The sequence below is a fragment of the Triturus cristatus genome, chromosome 10 (assembly GCF_964204655.1).
Source record: "Triturus cristatus chromosome 10, aTriCri1.1, whole genome shotgun sequence".
In the NCBI taxonomy this organism is placed as follows: domain Eukaryota; kingdom Metazoa; phylum Chordata; class Amphibia; order Caudata; family Salamandridae; genus Triturus; species Triturus cristatus.
This window is the reverse complement of record NC_140593.1, coordinates 588,318,348-588,337,610: the sequence shown is the minus strand read 5'-3', so window position 1 is coordinate 588,337,610 and position 19,263 is coordinate 588,318,348. Positions and strand designations below refer to the sequence as shown.

At 44.0% G+C, this 19,263-nt stretch overlaps 1 protein-coding gene across 3 annotated transcripts in view; it reads right to left on the bottom strand.

Annotated features, from left to right (window-relative positions):
- The window catches only part of SNX29 (sorting nexin 29), a 1,557,993-nt gene that overhangs the window by 1,469,011 nt on the left and 69,719 nt on the right, over positions 1-19,263 (bottom strand). For all 3 annotated transcript variants that reach the window (XM_085632108.1, XM_085632106.1, XM_085632107.1), the window contains exons 2-3: positions 16,208-16,272; positions 15,452-15,504 (exon numbers count right to left, since the gene is read on the bottom strand). In XM_085632108.1, the coding sequence (XP_085488234.1) occupies positions 15,452-15,504; positions 16,208-16,272 (118 nt within the window). The remainder of the gene's footprint in view (positions 1-15,451; positions 15,505-16,207; positions 16,273-19,263) is intronic.

Sequence of the window (19,263 nt, the reverse complement as noted above, 5' to 3'; positions counted from 1 at the left end):
AGGCAGAGAATTATTTCACATTTAGCCTCCTATTATCCAGATTTAGTTTTCTTACAAGAAACTCATTTGTCAGATAGTGAGGCTCTTAAGCTTAAACGCAATAGGGTTGGTTCTGTTCCTGTTTCTCCTGCATCTTCAAAGAAAAATTTTATTATTATTTTATGCCATAAAAAGTTAAACTGCTCTGTTACTTCACAAGAAATAGATACGGATGGTAGATGGATTTTGGTTAAGTTACTTATTAACAATAACATTTCTTTAACCCAACCAGATTATGATTTTTGGCCTTCTATTACAAATAAATGTATCCAACACAGAATTGATTTTTTTTATCCTTGGAGGAGACTGTAACCAAGTCATGGATCCTTTTATTGACCGAAAGTCACCAGTACGTTTTATTCCTCACAAAACCCACAAACAATTTCATAGTACAATTACGCAGACACACCTCCTAGATGCCTGGAGACTATATAACCTAGATCAAACAGAATTTTCCTTTTTTTCTCCTCCTCATGGCTCCCTATCTCGTTTGGATTACATCTTCATTTCTAAACCTTTAGCTCAAAATCTAATTTCTTCTTCGATTGCACCCATTTTGATCTAAGACCATGCTCCGACGATCGCTGATTTCGACTTGCTACATCCGTAGCCCAAATCCTCTAGATGGAGATTTAACAATTTCCTTTTACAGGATCCAGCTTTTTCCTCCTCCTTCACTTCCTTTGTAGAAGAATTATTTTCTTTTAATGGAGATCCATCTGTATCTCCTGTTTTGGTTTGGGATACCTTAAAGGCTGCTGCTCAAGGCTTCATCATTGATTTTGTTTCCAGAAAGAAGAAGCGTAATCTCACTCAACATAAGGCCCTGCTAGCCAATATCAAACATTTAGAATATCAATTTTATACTTCATCAGATTCCATTCTGCAGAAGCTTGTTCGTGCAAAGTTGGAGTTTAACAAGATTTCTAATGAGAATGCTTCTTCTATTCTACTCCGTAGTAGTGCCTGATATTATGGGGGTCGTAATAAGGTTGGATCACTCTCGGCTAAATATCTAAAGTCCAGGAAAGAGAGAGTCCTGATAGACTTTATTCAGTCAGCTGTTGGACAACATCTTTTCAAAGATCAAGACATTCTAGATGAATTTACGACTTTTTACTCCAGAAGCACCCTCATCAGACCCTCTATTGACTCTTATCTTGGAAGTGTCTCTCCCCCTTCATCCACAGATCTTGACTTCAACTCTCTTGATTCAGACATAATGCTCCAGGAGATTAATCGCTCTTTAAATTCACTAAAGAAGAATAAATCCCCCGGCCCAGATGGTTTTTCGGTAAAATTTTACTTGCATTTTTCCAATCTCCTACTCCCCAAACTCTTTAATCTCTTTCAACATTTCAGCACAGTCGGTAAGGCGAGTGGTACCTTTTTGGAAGCCTCTATCTGCCTTATCCATAAAGAAGATTAAGATACCAAGTTCTGTAAAAATTATCGTCCTATATCCTTGATAAATGTAGATTATACAATTTTTGCTAAACTATTAGCATTACGTCTTGAATCATTCCTTCATCATCTAAGCGGTGCAGAGCAGTGTGTTTTTGTTAAGGGCAGATTAACTTTTGATAATTCTCTGCTATTTTTTAATGTCTTAAATAAAGCACCTACTTTATCTTATTCCCAGCTGCTGTATCTATCAATGCAGAAAAAGCTTTCGATAGAGTCGAATGGCCGTTTTTTTTAAAGAACTTAATTGGCATGGCTTTGGACTAAAATTAATTTCCCTAGTTTCATTTCTCTATTCAACTCCCACTGCTTTTATTATTGTGAATGGTCTTGTTTCAAAACATTTTTCACTTCATCGTGGTGTCCGACAAGGTTGCCTCTTATCTCCTCTTCTTTTTATCTTATCTCTCAAACCCTTTCTGACTCACATTCGTTATAACCCCTCTATTTCTGGTTTTCTATATGGAGATCACCACTTGAAACTTTCTGCATATGCAGATGACATTTTGCTCTTTATATCAGACCCAGAAATTTCTATTCCCTCATTATTACAAGAATTTTCAGATTTCTCAGCGGTATCTGGCTAGATAATCAACTCTGATAAGACGGAAATTCTTCCCATAACTAAATTTAGTCTCAAACATCACTCTGACCAAACTGGATTTCGTTGGAATAACTTACCTAGACCTATGGTTTACTAACTCCATTTTGGACTCGGTTAAAATAAATATGATAGAAAGTCTTGATCGTGTTTCCAATCTACTCTCCTCCTGGAATCCTCTTTTTCTTTCTTGGTGGGGACTCCTGGATTCTGTCAAGATGATGGTTACTCCTATTATGTCATATATCATTTCACTGATCCCAGTTCACATTCCTTCCCTGTATTTCAAAAAACTTGACTCCCACCTTTCCAAATTTCTGTGGAAAAATAAATAATCCAGAATCTCTTTATCCTATCTTAGAAAACTAAAATGTACCGGAGGTATAAACTTTCCACATTTTAGGTTGTATCACAAAGCTTTCGGTCTTAAACAAGTTTCCTCCTGGCTTCATACGGATGTTTCCTCTTTCACCCCTCTATGGGTCTACACTGAACGCTGCTTATTTTCCCCTTTCTCTATCTCGGAGATTCTTGCCTTTACGGCTTAAACTACTTTCACATCTCTGCCACTATTTAAACATACTTGCTCACTGTTAAGACCTCTCTGTCAACCAAAGATAATATCCAGGACCACATTTTTGCGTTCACCTCTTTGGCATAATCGCCTTCTTCTCATTAACAATAGACCTTTGTATTGGCACTCTTGGAGAACTAAAGGAATTATCTGTGTCCAGGACATGTTCGACGGCATTTCCCCTGCTTCTTATCCCCAATTCCAAGCTACTTTTCAATATCACCGCTCAGTTTTAGATACATTTTCATTACTAATGGAAGTAATTCTGGAAGTTTTTTATTCCCTCCATCCCGGGGACTCTGTCTTCACATGACCCGATTCTCAAAATTCTATCAGTATCCCTAAAAACCTCCCTGATTTATAAATTCTTTAATTCTGCTGATCCGGAGCGATGGAAAACTAAGCTAGAACTCACATGGTAAACAGATTTGGGTTGTAAATGGAGCATTGATTTTTGGAGCAAAATATGGACTAGATCGCTAAACAGCTCTAGATCTGCATCCACCACTCAATCTATGTTTCTTCTATACCACAGACTATTTTTTACCCCCCCTTTCCATTGCTAATTTCACACACTCTAATAATAAGACTTGCTGGTCTTGTGACCACTCTTCCGCTGACCTGTACCACCTCCTATTTTCATGCTCTCATGTAGCTTCTTTTTGGTTGCAAGTTTGGTCTCAAATCTAGTTTATTTTTAATTTATATATTCCTTTATCAAATACTCTTCTCTTCACGGGAAGTCTATCAGAGTCAAATCTTGGTGGAACACTGTATTTCACTATCATAGGTTGGATATTGCTTTTGCCTACTGTTGTAATCCACATGTAAATAGAGACCTATGTTGGTTACCGTTAACTATTTATTTAAATAAGATTTCAATCACTCAGGTCTCCAGTAATAATTACGAAAATTTCCGGCCTCCATGATTTTCTACTTTTTTGCTTTTATCCCCTTTAGTAGTTATTAGCGTTGTAAATGTGTCTGAAAATATGTTAATCATATCCCTTTTTGTTCTATTGAGTATTTATTGCTAATTGATTCTTGGTCACAGAAAATATTGTATCTCTCCCCCTCCCTTTTTTCTCCCTCCCTCCTTTTTTCAAATGTAAACCCTAAAATGCAAACAGCTTTCTGCTATGCTTTATGGCATATTTTATTTCACATGTTGGTTACTCTCAAATATTGTTACATTTTTTGCCCTTTGTTTTATGTTGATTAATTCATTAATAAAAGCTTCTTAAACTAAAAATAAATAAATATTACTAGTGAGCCTGCAGCACGGATTGTACCACCCACAGGTAGCCGTTGTAACCTGTCTCAGGCCTGCTATTGCAAGGCTTGTGAAGGCAGTTTACTGCCACTTTGACTTGGCAATTAAAACCATTAGCCAAGCCACTATCTCCGCTTTTATTACACATAGGTCGCCCCTAAGGTAGGCCCTAGTTAGACCTATGGGCAGGGTGCTTTGTAAGAAAAAGGTAGGACATGTACTTTTAAGTTTTACATGTCCTGGTAGTGACAAACATCTAAATTCATTATTCAACGACTGTGAGGCCTACTCCTCTCATAGGATAGTATTGAGAATTCCTTAAAATACTTTAAAACCGTGATTCCTGATTAGAAAGGAGTAGCTTAATCATATTTCATATCTTTGGAATGGTGAAGTTGGATTTGACATTACTATTTTAGAAATAGCACTTTTAGAAAGTGGACATTTCTCTGCTCTAAACTTAGCTCTCTGTGCCTGTACCCTGTCTCCAAAACACATCTGAGCTGGGTGACAGCTACACTTTGTGCATTCCCTCTAGAGAGCCACAAACATAGGAAGGGTGTTTGTGACAGAGGACTCATCTGCATTCGGATAGCCTTCATGGGCATGGATAGGGAGCCCACGCTTACATCTAAATAGGCTGTGTCCTGTCCTCATACAACTGACTTACACCCCCCCCCCACCCCCCACAGATAGCCTGGTAGACAGGGCTGGGATGAAAGGGGACCTGTGCACTTCACGGAGCTGCTTTGAAGTCACTCCCCTATTTCAAAGGCACATTTGGGTACAAGTACTGGGGCTCTGACCCTACCAAACCAGTACGCTACTGTAACTGGGAAGAACTCTGCTGTAGTGAAAACTGCTGTGCTATAAGGATTGCCACTTTGCCTTGACTGGCTGTTCTGAGGAACTGAAGCTCTGCTTTGCCGAGCTGCCCTGCTGATCTCTGCCCTGCTAAAGACAAACACTGGACCCATCTCACCTGAACCCAGTGTTACCCCAAGGGCGTGCCTCCTGTTTCCTGAAGTCTCACGAACATAAAAGATGTCCTGCAATTCTGCTGGTGCTGCTGAACTCTGCCATCTGTGAGTCCTACCCTTGCCAGAGGTGCCTCCTCCAGTTCTGGGCCTCAGAAGTGGGTTCTGCAGCAGGTTTTCTACAAAACCGGCACATTGTCACCCCTGCACCAGTCTGAACCTACACATCGTCCTTCAACGGCGATGCATTGCCTTCATCTCAACGGAGATCAGCGATGAGACAGTGGCCCGACTGTGTGGAAAAAAAATCAATACATCGTGCCCTCAGCATTGACATTTTGCTCCATCCAAGGTACTTTTTCAGCGGGCCTGTGTGAGTCTCATAGCGAGCCTGCCCTCTGTCGCAGTCAGCCTGAACTTTGGATTCACCTCAGTCCCTTGCAACCTCAAGGAAACTTTTAGCTCTATTGACTTCGAAGCACTGTTTTTACATTTTGTCTTTAAAAATTCTTATCTCGACTTCTACTGATTTAATTTTTGTCGTTGTGGTCTTGTTTTACTCTGATAATTATTCTCTATTCTTCTAAACCTACGTGGAGTTTTTTTGTGGTGTTTTTATTGTGTTACTGTGTGTGTTTCACAAATACTTTACACATTGCCTCTTAAGTTAAGCCTGCCAGTTCTGTGTATGCTACATGAGAATGAGCACAGGTTCATTAAAAGTGTGTATCTAGCCTGACTAGGATTGTGGCCCCTACTTGGACGGAGTGCATACCTCTGCCAACTAGAGACCCAATTTTTTTACTTTTAATATTTTAGCTCCCTCTCTATCAAGCACCTTTCCATTCTTGGATTCAATATTGTGACTATAGTTCTGGATTGGCAAATTGCTAAGTTAAAAATCCAAATACCAACTTCTGTGCAGAAAACCTCTGCTTACTGTTCAAAACAAAAGCTGTAGCCGAAGCCAGGTAGTCTAATTGTGCCCTCATTTTTGTTAACTCCCTTTTACATTTACTTTGACTGACAAAACATATGTTTTTTTCGCTGGCGTGATAAGTTTAAGTCCTTTCTAAGGCCCTCCTTTTGTTTTATTTCTCATCCTAATCGAGACGCCATAAAATGGCAGCCCGCAACATATCCTAATGAAATGATTCACTAATTTTGTATCTTTGATCCAAGGTCAGATAGTATATTACTTTTTTTTTATGGATCCCCACTTTCATTACAGAATTTTAACACCACTGACTACTTATTACATACTCTAGGTTTACACATCACCTACGAGAAATCAACACCGTACCCTGTACGGTTTTCAACTACCTCAGAGCAATGCTGAACACAGAAAAGGGAGGAAAGTATGCAAGCACCGCAAACAACAGTGCAAGAGATGTCATCCATATTGGGGACCAGGACATGATGTATTTTGCTGGTGCCCAAAGTAGAGCTACAACAATGCAAAGAGGACCAATGGTCCCAGTGGAAAGACGACTAAGAGGACAGATTGATTTTAACAATGTAGTGAAAACAGTCTCTCAAACGGCAAATGGTAGTGCAAGAGAAACAATCCCCTGAAGGGAGCTCCATTTCATCACGATCTGCCAGCCCGACAAATGCTTCCCTGATAGGATGAGGAGCCAATCTGCAAGATCTCACAATTGAAAGCTTGAAAAACAAAAGCTCTACCATATAAATATCCTGGAGTTTAAAGCAGTCTATCTGTCACTTAAAGTTTTTAACGATATTTAAGAACAAATAGGATTTAAATACAAACAGACATCACAACCATTATGTAGTGTCTAAACATGCATGGTGGCACCAGATCAAAATTCCTAGCACTGGAATCCCAAGTGATTTGGGCCTGGCTTTTAGCAATTCAAACAGTCCACCAACCAAGTCTTTCAAATTATCAAGCAGACTTGCTGCTCAGATCGAGAATGTGGGAACCTCAGTCGTTGGCCAATGCCCTTTAGATCAACTGGTCAAAAACAAATTTGTATGACTTTTGACCAATTCCACTCATTCTTTCAGTGTTTATCAAACTTAAACATTCCAATGCGAATATCATTCTAATTGCACCGGAGTGGCAGAGAAAGTGTTGATTTTCAGAGCAACTTCACCTCTCCATGAGACCCCGCAGTAAACTGCTGTGCAAACAGACCTAGATATCAACAATGCAAGGCAAAATATCACCCCCCAACATGCAGTTATTGAATTATCAGTAAGGATTCTGTAATGCAAAATATGTTAAATCTTGCAACCCTGACTCTAGCAATGTAAAATCTTTATTACGTAATTGCCACTAAGCAGTCCCAACAGCCCCTCTTGCCATAGTGCTATTAGACTACCCAAAATGCAAGAAAAATGCAAATTGCCTGAGTAAGGGACACTAGAAACATTTTGCTCACATCTCTTAAATCAAAGACCAATACATTTATACAGAGAGATAAGTAACCTTCTGTGGCGGGGTGCTAGGAACAGACTCTACAACCAAACCAGTGCGTTGCAACGAGGCTTTTATTTTTGGTAACAGGGTCCTTTGACGTGTTATTCGTCGTCTCGTATTTGACGCCGGGGAGATGCTTCTGCAAGAGGACTCCAGATTGAGTGTCTCTTGTGTAGTCTTTCCTTCTAGGCTTCGGGACTTGCTTCCGTCTTCCGGGCGGGCTCCGGGGTGTTCGGTCCAATGACACAATGCAAGACAAGAAGAGACCAGGTATTAGGACACCGAGCCGCTCTATTAACAATCGGGGGCCGGGAGTGAGGGAAACCAAGTGCTCTCGTGCTCGAGGTACCGTAACTGTGTGAGTACGTGCTCAGTGAGGGGAGGGGAAATGTAGAGCTTTCTAGTCCGGTGGTAAGTACTTTCAAGGCGGTGGTTACGTCTTCCTTCCCACCCAGCCCGCTACTTTCCCCCGTACCTGCTCAAGCCACGCTCCTCCCGTGGGAACGTGGCGGGGCGCTTCGTAGGATCGTTGGCCTCCTGGCTTGTCGAGGTCGTCTCCACTCCGCTCGGCTCTCTGTTCTTCGGTCTCCTCTCCAGGTCGCTCCTCTTCCCAACTCCTCGCCTTTCTCCACTGCAACACTCCGTCCGCCTCCAGGGAATCGCCGTCCGTCGTCTTCCGGGTTTCCTCTGTTTTTATCCCGCCCTCTGCTAGGACGTCATCAGGGGGCCTGGCTTCGTCCGTGAAGTAGTTCGTTTTAAAGGAGCCCGGTCCCGACTCCGACGTCCAGTCCTGTGATGGGTAGGGATACCACGCGTTCTCTGCTGAACGGTCCAGCGGCTGCTGTAGGGGAAGAGAGGGCGGTGAATCCCACCAGTTCCAGTCTGTCGCGGCGGCGGTCGTGTCCCCGCCACACACCTCCCCCCCTGGAATCTCCCGATCGGGGAGAGGAAAGACTCGGGACAGGTAATCCGCATTCCCGTTCTCCTTCCCCTTCCTGTGTTGAACAGTAAAAGCATAAGGTTGGAGGGAGAGGAACCATCGAAGTATGCGGGGGTTTTGACTCTTGGTTTGACACATCCACCGGAGGGGTGCGTGGTCAGTATAAAGAATGAACGGTTTGCCCTCTAGATAATATTGTAATTTATCTATGGCCCACTTGATTGCGAGACACTCCCGTTCTATGGTTGGATACCTGGTTTCTCTAGGGAATAGCTTACGACTTATATACAGTATTGGGTGTTCCAACCCATCACCCCCCTCCTGGGACAACACCGCCCCTATGCCTAGGTCAGACGCATCTGTGGCCAGAATAAAGGGTTTGGAGAAGTCAGGGGTCACTAAGATGGGGTGGGTGGTGACAGCCGTTTTAAGACTGTTGAATGCATGTCGTGCCTTCTCACTGGGAGTTAGAATCTCTCGGGGCTTTACATCATTTCTTAGGAGATCCGTGAGGGGGGCTGCTAGGTCCGCAAAGTTAGGTATGAATCGGCGGTAGTAGCCTATTAGACCCAGGAACGCCCGTACTTCTTTCTTGTTCCGAGGGAATGGGGTCCCCTCGATAGCTCGAACCTTGTTCATCTGGGGTGTGATGGTGCCTTCACCCAATACGAAACCCAGATAGTTTACGCTGTGAAAAGCCGCTCGGGATTTTTTTGCGTTGACATGCAGTCCCGCCTGTTGTAGGGCTTTGAGGATGGTCTGCAGATGCTGTAGATGTTCTGGCCAGGTGGTACTATAAATGACGATGTCATCTAGATAGGCTGAGCTAAATGTGTGATACGGCCGGAGTATGGTATTCATCAAACGCTGGAACGTGGCAGGCGCCCCATGGAGGCCAAAGGGTAGAACCGTGAACTCGAAGAGGCCTTCGTCCGTGATAAAGGCCGTCTTCTTTCTGTCTGCTTCTCTGAGAGGTACCTGCCAGTACCCCTTTGTGAGGTCCAACGTGGTGGTATACTTTGCTTCGCCAAGTTTTTCGATTAGCTCGTCCACTCGTGGAATAGGGTAGGCATCGAACGAGGATATGGCATTCAGCGCTCTAAAGTCCATGCAGAATCTCCTCGACCCATCCGGTTTCGGGACCATCACAATGGGGGAGGCCCAATCACTCTTTGAGGGGCGGATAACCCCAAGCCGTAACATCTCGTCTACTTCTGCTTTTATGGCTTGTCTACGGGCCGCCGGGATACGAAACGGCCTTAACTTAACTCGTTTTCCGGGTTGTGTTTCGATGCTGTGTTCCACTAACGTCGTTTTTCCCGGGATGTCCGAGAATATATCCTGATAGGGTAACAGCGTCTCCCCTAGGTCTTTCTTCTGCTTTTGTGTCATTTCTTCATTGATGATCAACTCGTTCAAGGTGCTTTGCTTGTTGCGGGTGGGAATAAGAAGGTTCAATGCTTTTGGAGGGGGCCCAATCCATTTCTTTAATAAGTTTATGTGATACGTTTGAACTTTGTTTGCCGTCACCTTCAGGCGGTAGGTCGTGTCGCCTATGGTATCAATCACTTCGTAAGGCCCCTTCCATTCGTGTTTCCCTTTTCCCGCGATAGGAGGAAGTAGGAGCAGGGCCCAGTCCCCTTTCTGTAATGACCGTAGCTTGGTCCCTCGGTCATAGGTCTTTCTTTGTTTTTCCTTCTGTTTCTCCAAGTTGGAGTACGCCAGGTTTCGCAGTTTGCCTAACTTGGACTTGAGGTGCTGTGTATAGTCTAATAAGGACCGTTGCTCTTGCTCTTCCTCCCTCTCCCAGGCATCCTTCGTAATTTCTAGTAAGGACCTCGGTTGTCGACCATATAGAAGTTCGAAGGCGGAGTAACCGAGGCTGCTCTGTTTCTGGGCTCGTATGACATAGAGCGCCAACGGCAACAGCCTGTCCCAGTCCGCACCTTCTGTAACGAGCATCTTCTTTAGTGTCGTTTTCAACGTTTGATTATAGCGTTCGACCAGCCCATCTGTTTGGGGGTGGTACACTGATGTGCGCAGATGATGTATATTCAATGTTTTGCAGACTTCCCTCATTAGCTTGGATGTGAACGGGGTGCCCTGGTCCGTGAGGACCTCCTTCGGGAATCCGACTCTAGAGCATAGCTCAATGAACTTCTCCGCTATGTGTTCCGTTGTGGGAGTCCAGAGGGGAAAGGCTTCTATGTACCGGGTGGCGTAGTCCACCAGTACTAACACATATACGTGACCCCTGGTAGACTTGGGTAATGGACCTATCAGATCCATGCCGATTCTCTCAAACGGTCGGCCTATGGTGGGCATAGGTTGCAGGGGTGCAGCGGGTGGTCTCTGTATATTCTGTTTCTGGCATACCTCACACCGCTGACAATATTCCTGCACGTCCTTGTAAATTCCAGGCCAATAAAAATGTCTAAGGATATTGTCGGTGGTCTTCTCTTTCCCGCTGTGTCCGGCCGTCAGGTGGGTATGTGCAAAGAACAGTACCTGGTCCCTAAAGGACACCGGTACTAGCAACTGGGCATCCCCTCCCTCCTCCCCTTCCCTATACAGAAGGTCCTTTGTGATCCTAAACCGGGGATACCTTCTCGGATCCTGATCGTGGGTGGCATGCGCACTCTCCCACGCGTTGACCAGCGTGGGATCACTGGCCTGCGCGAACCGAAAGCTGCGGTCTAATACCCATGGGTCCGGGGAGAGTAGTGCAGGTACAGAATGGGGCCCGGAGGGGGGGGAAAGAGACAGGGACCTCTGGAACAAGGACAAGAATCCCGGGTTATCGACTCCCAGTATCATGTCTTCTGGAAGGGAATCCACCACCCCCACCCTTACTTTGTATGGTTCTTTGTCTGCATGAGTCAGGGTCACTTGGGCAAGGGGGTAGGGCCTGACATCCCCGTGAACACACCGTATGTACACTTGGGTACCCGTGACATATTGTGAGGGCAGTACCAGCCTCTTGCGAACCACGGACTGTCTACAGCCTGAGTCTAACAGGGCCTGAACCTTCAAACCGTTCATCCTTACACTCACGTAGAAGGAAGAACCAAATTCGGCAGAATACAGAACGGTCCGGGGGAGGTATCCGACCTCCATTGGTTCTTCTGTAGGTTTTCTTCGTGGGCAGAGTCTTGCTATGTGACCCCATTCGCCGCAATCAAAGCACTGGGGTCCCCGGGTCGTTGGTCCCTCCATTCTCAGAGGCCGGGGTCGGGGAGGTTCCGCTGCTGCCTTCCCCTTCCTCTCCACTTTCATCAGTGATGGGCCTTTTGCGGTTTTCTCGGTCTCCCACCCCAAAGTCTTTGGCTGGGCCCGAGCATAGTTAGCGGCCATTTCTATGGCTTGTTCTAGGGTAAGTCCTGTGTGCTGCTTTAGCCACCGTTGAGTTGCATAGGGCAACGAGTCCATGAACTGCTCCATGTATATTCGATTCATTATCTCCTCCTTCGTGCTGGAGGCTGGACGTAACCATTTGTCGGCCGCCATTTTTAACCGGAAGAACAATGTCTTTGGATTTTCCCCAGGGGTACCCCGTTCTTTCCTGAAGCGAAGGCGATATGCTTCCCCATCTATACCCAGATGATCTAGGATGACCTCCTTAATGGTCGCATATGGGGAGTTCCCGGTGGGGTTGGCGACCTGGTACGCGAACTGCGCCTCTCCTGATAAGAGGGGGGCCAGGAAGAAAGGCCATTTGTCCTCAGGCCACCCCAAGGCCCTGGCGGCCCTTTCAAAGTTCATGAGGAAGACGTCTGGATCTTCTCCGGAGACAAACTTTTGTAACGCCATCCCAGATGGGTTTGGAAGGGTCGGTGCTCGGACCTCCACAGGTTGTGCAACCGTAGCCACAGGGCCCACCTTCTGGAGACTTTCAATCTGGGCCGTTATGGTGTTTTGAAATTGTTCTCTATCTGCCTGGGCCGATGTCATCTGCCTCTGCACCGCCCATTCCAGCTTTTCTTGCCCCTTGATGAGGTGTTGGATGAGAGCGTCCATCTCGGTACTACAGACGGACTGCGATGGTGATCCCTCTTCTGACACCAGTTGTGGCGGGGTGCTAGGAACAGACTCTACAACCAAACCAGTGCGTTGCAACGAGGCTTTTATTTTTGGTAACAGGGTCCTTTGACGTGTTATTCGTCGTCTCGTATTTGACGCCGGGGAGATGCTTCTGCGAGGGGACTCCAGATTGAGTGTCTCTTGTGTAGTCTTTCCTTCTAGGCTTAGGGACTTGCTTCCGTCTTCCGGGCGGGCTCCGGGGTGTTCGGTCCAATGACACAATGCAAGACAAGAAGAGACCAGGTATTAGGACACCGAGCCGCTCTATTAACAATCGGGGGCCGGGAGTGAGGGAAACCAAGTGCTCTCGTGCTCGAGGTACCGTAACTGTGTGAGTACGTGCTCAGTGAGGGGAGGGGAAATGTAGAGCTTTCTAGTCCGGTGGTAAGTACTTTCAAGGCGGTGGTTACGTCTTCCTTCCCACCCAGCCCGCTACTTTCCCCCGTACCTGCTCAAGCCACGCTCCTCCCGTGGGAACGTGGCGGGGCGCTTCGTAGGATCGTTGGCCTCCTGGCTTGTCGAGGTCGTCTCCACTCCGCTCGGCTCTCTGTTCTTCGGTCTCCTCTCCAGGTCGCTCCTCTTCCCAACTCCTCGCCTTTCTCCACTGCAACACTCCGTCCGCCTCCAGGGAATCGCCGTCCGTCGTCTTCCGGGTTTCCTCTATTTTTATCCCGCCCTCTGCTAGGACGTCATCAGGGGGCCTGGCTTCGTCCGTGAAGTAGTTCGTTTTAAAGGAGCCCGGTCCCGACTCCGACGTCCAGTCCTGTGATGGGTAGGGATACCACGCGTTCTCTGCTGAACGGTCCAGCGGCTGCTGTAGGGGAAGAGAGGGCGGTGAATCCCACCAGTTCCAGTCTGTCGCGGCGGCGGTCGTGTCCCCGCCACACCTTCTACTCCCACTCTTCATGTAAATTCCAACATCAAAGATGAATGCTCTCTTTCTTAAGGGTATGTCTCTCCCACTTTAAACATAGAAGAGACAAAACTCATGCACCCTAAAAATGGGGAAAACTCCAGTCACCTCCTCCGAATATGAACCACAAAAAAGTAGAAATAAGATACAAAACCAATGTATTCAAAACAAAGTCTAGATTCCTAAAAGACCTGATAAAATTAACATAGAACCATTCAAAACGATTTTGGACTTCATTAGGAACAAGACAACCTCTTCTTCAAATACTTCAGGAAGGAAGATGCACCTAATTAGCCAGATTCGAGTTGAAAATCGCAAAGGGAATAGTGTCAACCTGGGAACCAACACTCCAGATGAGATTAATCACAACCCCAAAATTTGTTTTAAAATTTCAAAGTCATTTACCCCCTTAGCCTGAAGGTACTGCAGGAAATAGTCTTGCCACCTAAACAGTCTCATGGATCACATTTCCTAAACTTTAGATATATCTATCTATACTGCCGGTCGCCATCACTAGAGTATTGATCCTCAAAAAAGAATCTCAAAACAGGACTATTTCCCCTATAATCATTGTTTACCTTCCTTTCTCTTAGTGTTGCTCAAGATTTCAGGGCCTTGATGTCCTGCTGCGTGACAGCTACGCTTGATAAATCTTTATTCATTCATTGATGCATTTCTGGCCCTGGGTGATGTTCCAGCTTTCCTCATAAATGGAAGAGAGAGCTGTCCTTCCGAACTCCAAAGCAGATCCCAAAAATCAGCTTTGGATTTCAGAAGTACAGCTCCCCTTCTCTGGCCACCCATTCTCAGTAAATACCCTGGCAATTTATCCGGCCCCTCAACTCAACCAATTTATTGATTCTAACTCTCTACTTTACTACCAGCCGGTGCTTCAGAAACAGTCACAGTACAGAAACTACAATGGTTAACATTGGGCATGATCTCAATAAGATTATTTATAAAGGCTGCATGCTGAACCCACAAGGATTATCGGCAGCTTCTGGTAGTTCAGGTCAGAGTTGCCTCCAACTTTGATTACAAGATGTCAATTATGAAAGGCCTCTCCACAATTTGTGTAGCTCGGCATGACTGATCACCAATTACAGAAAATACAACCATGCATTGCCATTAGTAAACAAACTCAATATCAATTCATCAAAATACCTGAAAAATAATTGTAAGATTTCAGCATAAACAGAAAACTACATAGTTCCAGAATTCTCGACTTGGCACCCTTGTACATTAAATCCTGCAAATTTTCTCAAGCTTTTTCACGATCTGCGCCCTTCCTTCTCATCTTTTAAAAACAGAATAATGAACCATCGATTCCTGAAAAATCTTATTAAGAATTAACATCCGTTTGCAGTCCCTGGTATCTAATGCACACCCTATCAACGGATTAAACCACTATTCAGGTTTGCCTTGCTTTCCTTTTCCGCTATCTAGGCACTATTGTTTAAATATCTGCAGCTGAAATCCCATACTCAGTCCTCTATCCTATCGTCCTGCATGCCTACCCTCTTTCTTCTCCAATACATATCTAACAATTCTGTCATGCTCCAGGACAAACTGTGCTGTTTCCCTTGATGTGTCACATACCCCGTGTAGAGTTTCAAATACTCTAGCACTGTACTCAACCTATCTGTTTAAAAATGATTACCCTGATGCAGCAAGTACTGCTTTGCCATATGCCCCCTGTCGGAAGCCTAAATATACCCTAGCAATATTGTTTCATTGCACGCGCCTAGGACCCTAAAATACAAACCAGTTTAATATTTGTCTTTGACCTCTCTTTGAGCATTAATTATTTAACCGTTTATTCATAAGCAAAATGATCAAAAATGGTTTGGGTGATCTTTCTTTGTAAAGTGCTTAGAGTACAATCTATATAAAAATTGGAAATAAATATATTGGCATCATAACAATATCATAAGTTGATAGATATATATTCTAAACAAGCATGCAAAGCTAAAGAGGTTGAAAATTAGAAAACTCAACGTGACTTGCTTTTAAAAATTGTCTAATGAATATCACGCCTGTACAAATCTATCTACCCCATGGCTTCCTATTAGGGAACCAGACTGAAAATGGAATATCTGCTTCATCTTATAAACAACTTTTCATACTGAAAAAGGCGATTGTACCTGCTATCGGAATCTGAAGCAATCTCCTTTCTTCCTCCAAATCTTATCTGACACTGTTGGAAATAAAATATTATTAGAGAAAATAATCATCAATTAAAAATTAAATTATGTTTGGAACCTGATCTGCAAATGAGATAGCTAGTGATTCTAAGACACTGCTATAGATTACCTTGCATGAGACTAAGCATTAAAGCTCTTGTAATAAAATACTGCAGAACCTGGGTATATTGGTCACACTGAGTAAAAGAGGCCCATGCATTAAGACAAACTATCTTTATTGTATGGACAAAAAGAACAAATGATGGACGGAATGCTGAACAATGCAAACATTTAGCCCCAGTCACAAAGATCTGGGTTTAATCCATCATTGTTTTTGCTCACCATACCACCCCAGTTTGGAACCAGCCATATGCAAATCATTCTTGACCCTGCTCCTCGTTGGAACAGTCCAACACGAACTGCCAAGCCAGGTACTCCCTAGACCGGAAACAAGCATCCTGGGACCGGTTTTGGGGTATCACCCCTCATCAGCCAGGTTAGCTTGAATCCAGTGGCACCGTGAACTGCAAACACTCAGAGACAGAAAATGGAGGTGGCCAAATAACAGTTGCCAATATCAAGGCACATATTAATTAAGAGCAATACAGCAACCCAACTATACATTTAAACAGGTACCTCCGAATTTACACTTTAAGGTCTGGGTACTACACAGAATCAGTATTTTCTCACTACTTACATGAAATTGTTGTATCTTACCTGCTTAACGGCATCCAACAATCGCTCCAGAAGAAACTGTCTTTTGGTGTCATTGTTCTGTGACCCTAAAATGCAAAATATATATTGATGTAATGAAAAAATATAGACATTTTACCCAGTATCTAATGACAAACCCCCACAGTCCAACAGTAGGACAAACTCCAGAAGCATCAGATCAGTACATTTGGATAACAGGAAGCAATAGTTTAAAGACTAGGGTTTGGTTGATGCCTGCACCATTGCCGTCCCCTTGGCAAACAATACTCACATTTCTCAGCAGTGTTCCACATCTACCTTAGGATTAACTACTTATTGATAAACAAATAATAAGCATGCTTAAGTCAGTAGACCAAAGTCCACAAATGCTTTCTGAACACAGACCACTGATGGGGAATTGGCCAGTTCAGGAGGAGATCTGAGAGCAGGAAGAAATGGAGGATGAATGATTCCCTGCTTCAAGACTCGGTGGTGGTCAACACTGTCAAGTTTGCAGCAGACAACACCAGAGACATTAGTAAGTGGGTTGGGTGGTGTACCTTGAAAGTGGTAATTTAAGGAACATTTATCAGGGAAGCAGCCTGCTAAAAGCAATAAAAGTGGCCAAGCTGGCTTAAATAACGTGAGGGTTACAAGAACTAGAAGACAGACACAAACGAGTATTACATAAGTTAACAAGTTTATAGGGACAGACATGCCCAATCGAAAGTGATAGAGCCAACTACATCCTAGCAAATCTAGGTATGTGATATAACGGAGAGGCAATAAGGCAAACAAGCTAATAGCCAATAAACTGCACGTGTGCCTGGTGGTCAGCCATAACACAGAAGTAAAGGATGAGAATAGAGAACAGGGTAATAGAGGTTGGGGAAACTCGGAGCTATTCAGATTTGTAACCAATACTCTATACATCAGCCCTCTCAGATTCACATGCCAGAGAATTACATCTGGAATCTATAACTCAACCTAAACTTAGCAGAATAAGCGCTGACTCATTAGAAGCACCAATAGCCAAGGAAAAGATGTAGTTAGCAATTGGTGGTGTGAGGCCTGCCAAGGCACTGGGGAACAATGGCTTCTCAACTAACCTTTTAAAGACTTTTGCTCCTCAGTTAGTCTCTCTTCCGGCTAAAGTAATCAATTGATTCAGTGGTGCTCAGGGAGTGACATACACTATGACAGAAATGACAAGCTGCCTGATCCTTAAACCAGGCAATGACCTAAAACTCTGTGCCTTCTAGTGCCCTATAACATTGCTAAATATGAAAGCAAATACCTTTAGACAGTATAGGAAACCAGATTAGATGGAGTGATGCCATCTTTAATCCATGCAGACAGGCTTCATCCAAGAGTGACATGCTAGTGACATAGCTACAGAAAGGAGGAGGGACTGGAAGTCGTTACTCCTCTCCTTGGACACTGAGAAAGCATCTCAGCAGGTCAACTGTGGTTCGATGGTTGATACAATATATTCACTGAGCTTTGAGGTACGCTTCATAGGTTGGGTTCAAGCTAACTATCAGACACCCTGGGCAAGGATTACAGTGAATGGCCGATGCTCAGATATTCAGTCACTTGACACGTGTGCCTCCTTTCAGTCTTACAATTTGCACTCACCCCAGCACCCTTTTACTAAAGGCGAGAGACAACTCCTCAGTCAGGGGACTCAGTAGAGGCATGACATGTTTAAGCTCACTGATTTTGATGAAGACATTCTAATGAATGCTAGTAGACCACAGCAGTTGCTTAAAGAGCAATAGGCTGAGCTAGACAGCTTTCAGAAAAGTTAAGAGCTTTCTCATCAATTTTAACAAATCCAAGAGCCTAATGCCGCTTGTGAATATAAGTCTTTTAGGGCATCTGTAGATAAGCAGGCTATTCCTGTGGTCAAAAAGGGCATTCAGTACTTTGGTGTTGGACTGACTCAATCTGAATTTATGTCAAGGAAAAATCTCACAGCCTTACTTAGGGAAATCAAAAAAAAGGGATCATGTCATGATGCAATCAAATGCTGTCCTACATGGGATGAACTGCCGCCTTGAAAATAATGATTTTGCCTAAAATATTATGTATCTTTCAGGCAGTCCCTCTACCCCTTAACCATAGCAACATTAACCACCTTCAAGTGATCTGCATCTCTTTCTTTTGGGAAGGGAAAAGTCTGAGATTAAATTAGAGACTAAACATCCCAAACACGAGTGTCTGAGGGTTTCTGATCTCCACTCTTAACAAGCCTCCCTACTTAGTTAACATGATGAGTGGTTGCATGCAGAGACAGTTATGGTGCTTCATTGATCAAAACATGTGCCACTCATCCTCTGGACAAACTCTCCTCAATGCCAAGAGATCACCAAGGTTGGAATTTCTATCTGCCAGGGGCAGCTGCACAGTACGGGTCTACTTAACAAGCCAAGGAGATCTTACTATACATCTGCAGCCTTTCACTCCACATTTTGATAATGAAGAATAAAAGAAATGGGAGATTAGGATTCACTGAAACAAAACCTTTTCATTACTCACAACTAAGGCAGTGGGGTCCAAATAAAAGGTTTTGCAGTATTGGTAGAGTGCACACACCACACCTGGTTCTGTGCAGTAACACCTCACTAGTACTATGCTATTATGAATTAGACACCCTGGAATGGGAATAACTGTATGGGCTCAGAATTACCATGCGGAATTCTGTCTGGTATAAGTTATGAACATATGCCTTTACCATGCATAGTAAGCATATGCAAAGTAAACCCAATTTTTTAAATATTATATGAATGTATTACCCACTGGGTACTTATAGTTAGGATCGTATTTGTATAGGAAAAACATTTTTGTTTTCCTGATAACTTTGGTGTTGTTTGATGAATCTTCATGAAACTTTCCAGAAAAAAGTACTTCCACCTCAGATTCTTCCTGGAAAGTTTCAGGGGCATCTGTCAAGTGAGGACCGAGAAAAAGAGGCGGATGCCAAAATGTGTTGTCCCCATTCGTTTTTCTATGGGAACTTTAGATACAGCTACAGCCCAGAAAGCTGAAATGATTTACACAAAATTTGGCAAAAAGCT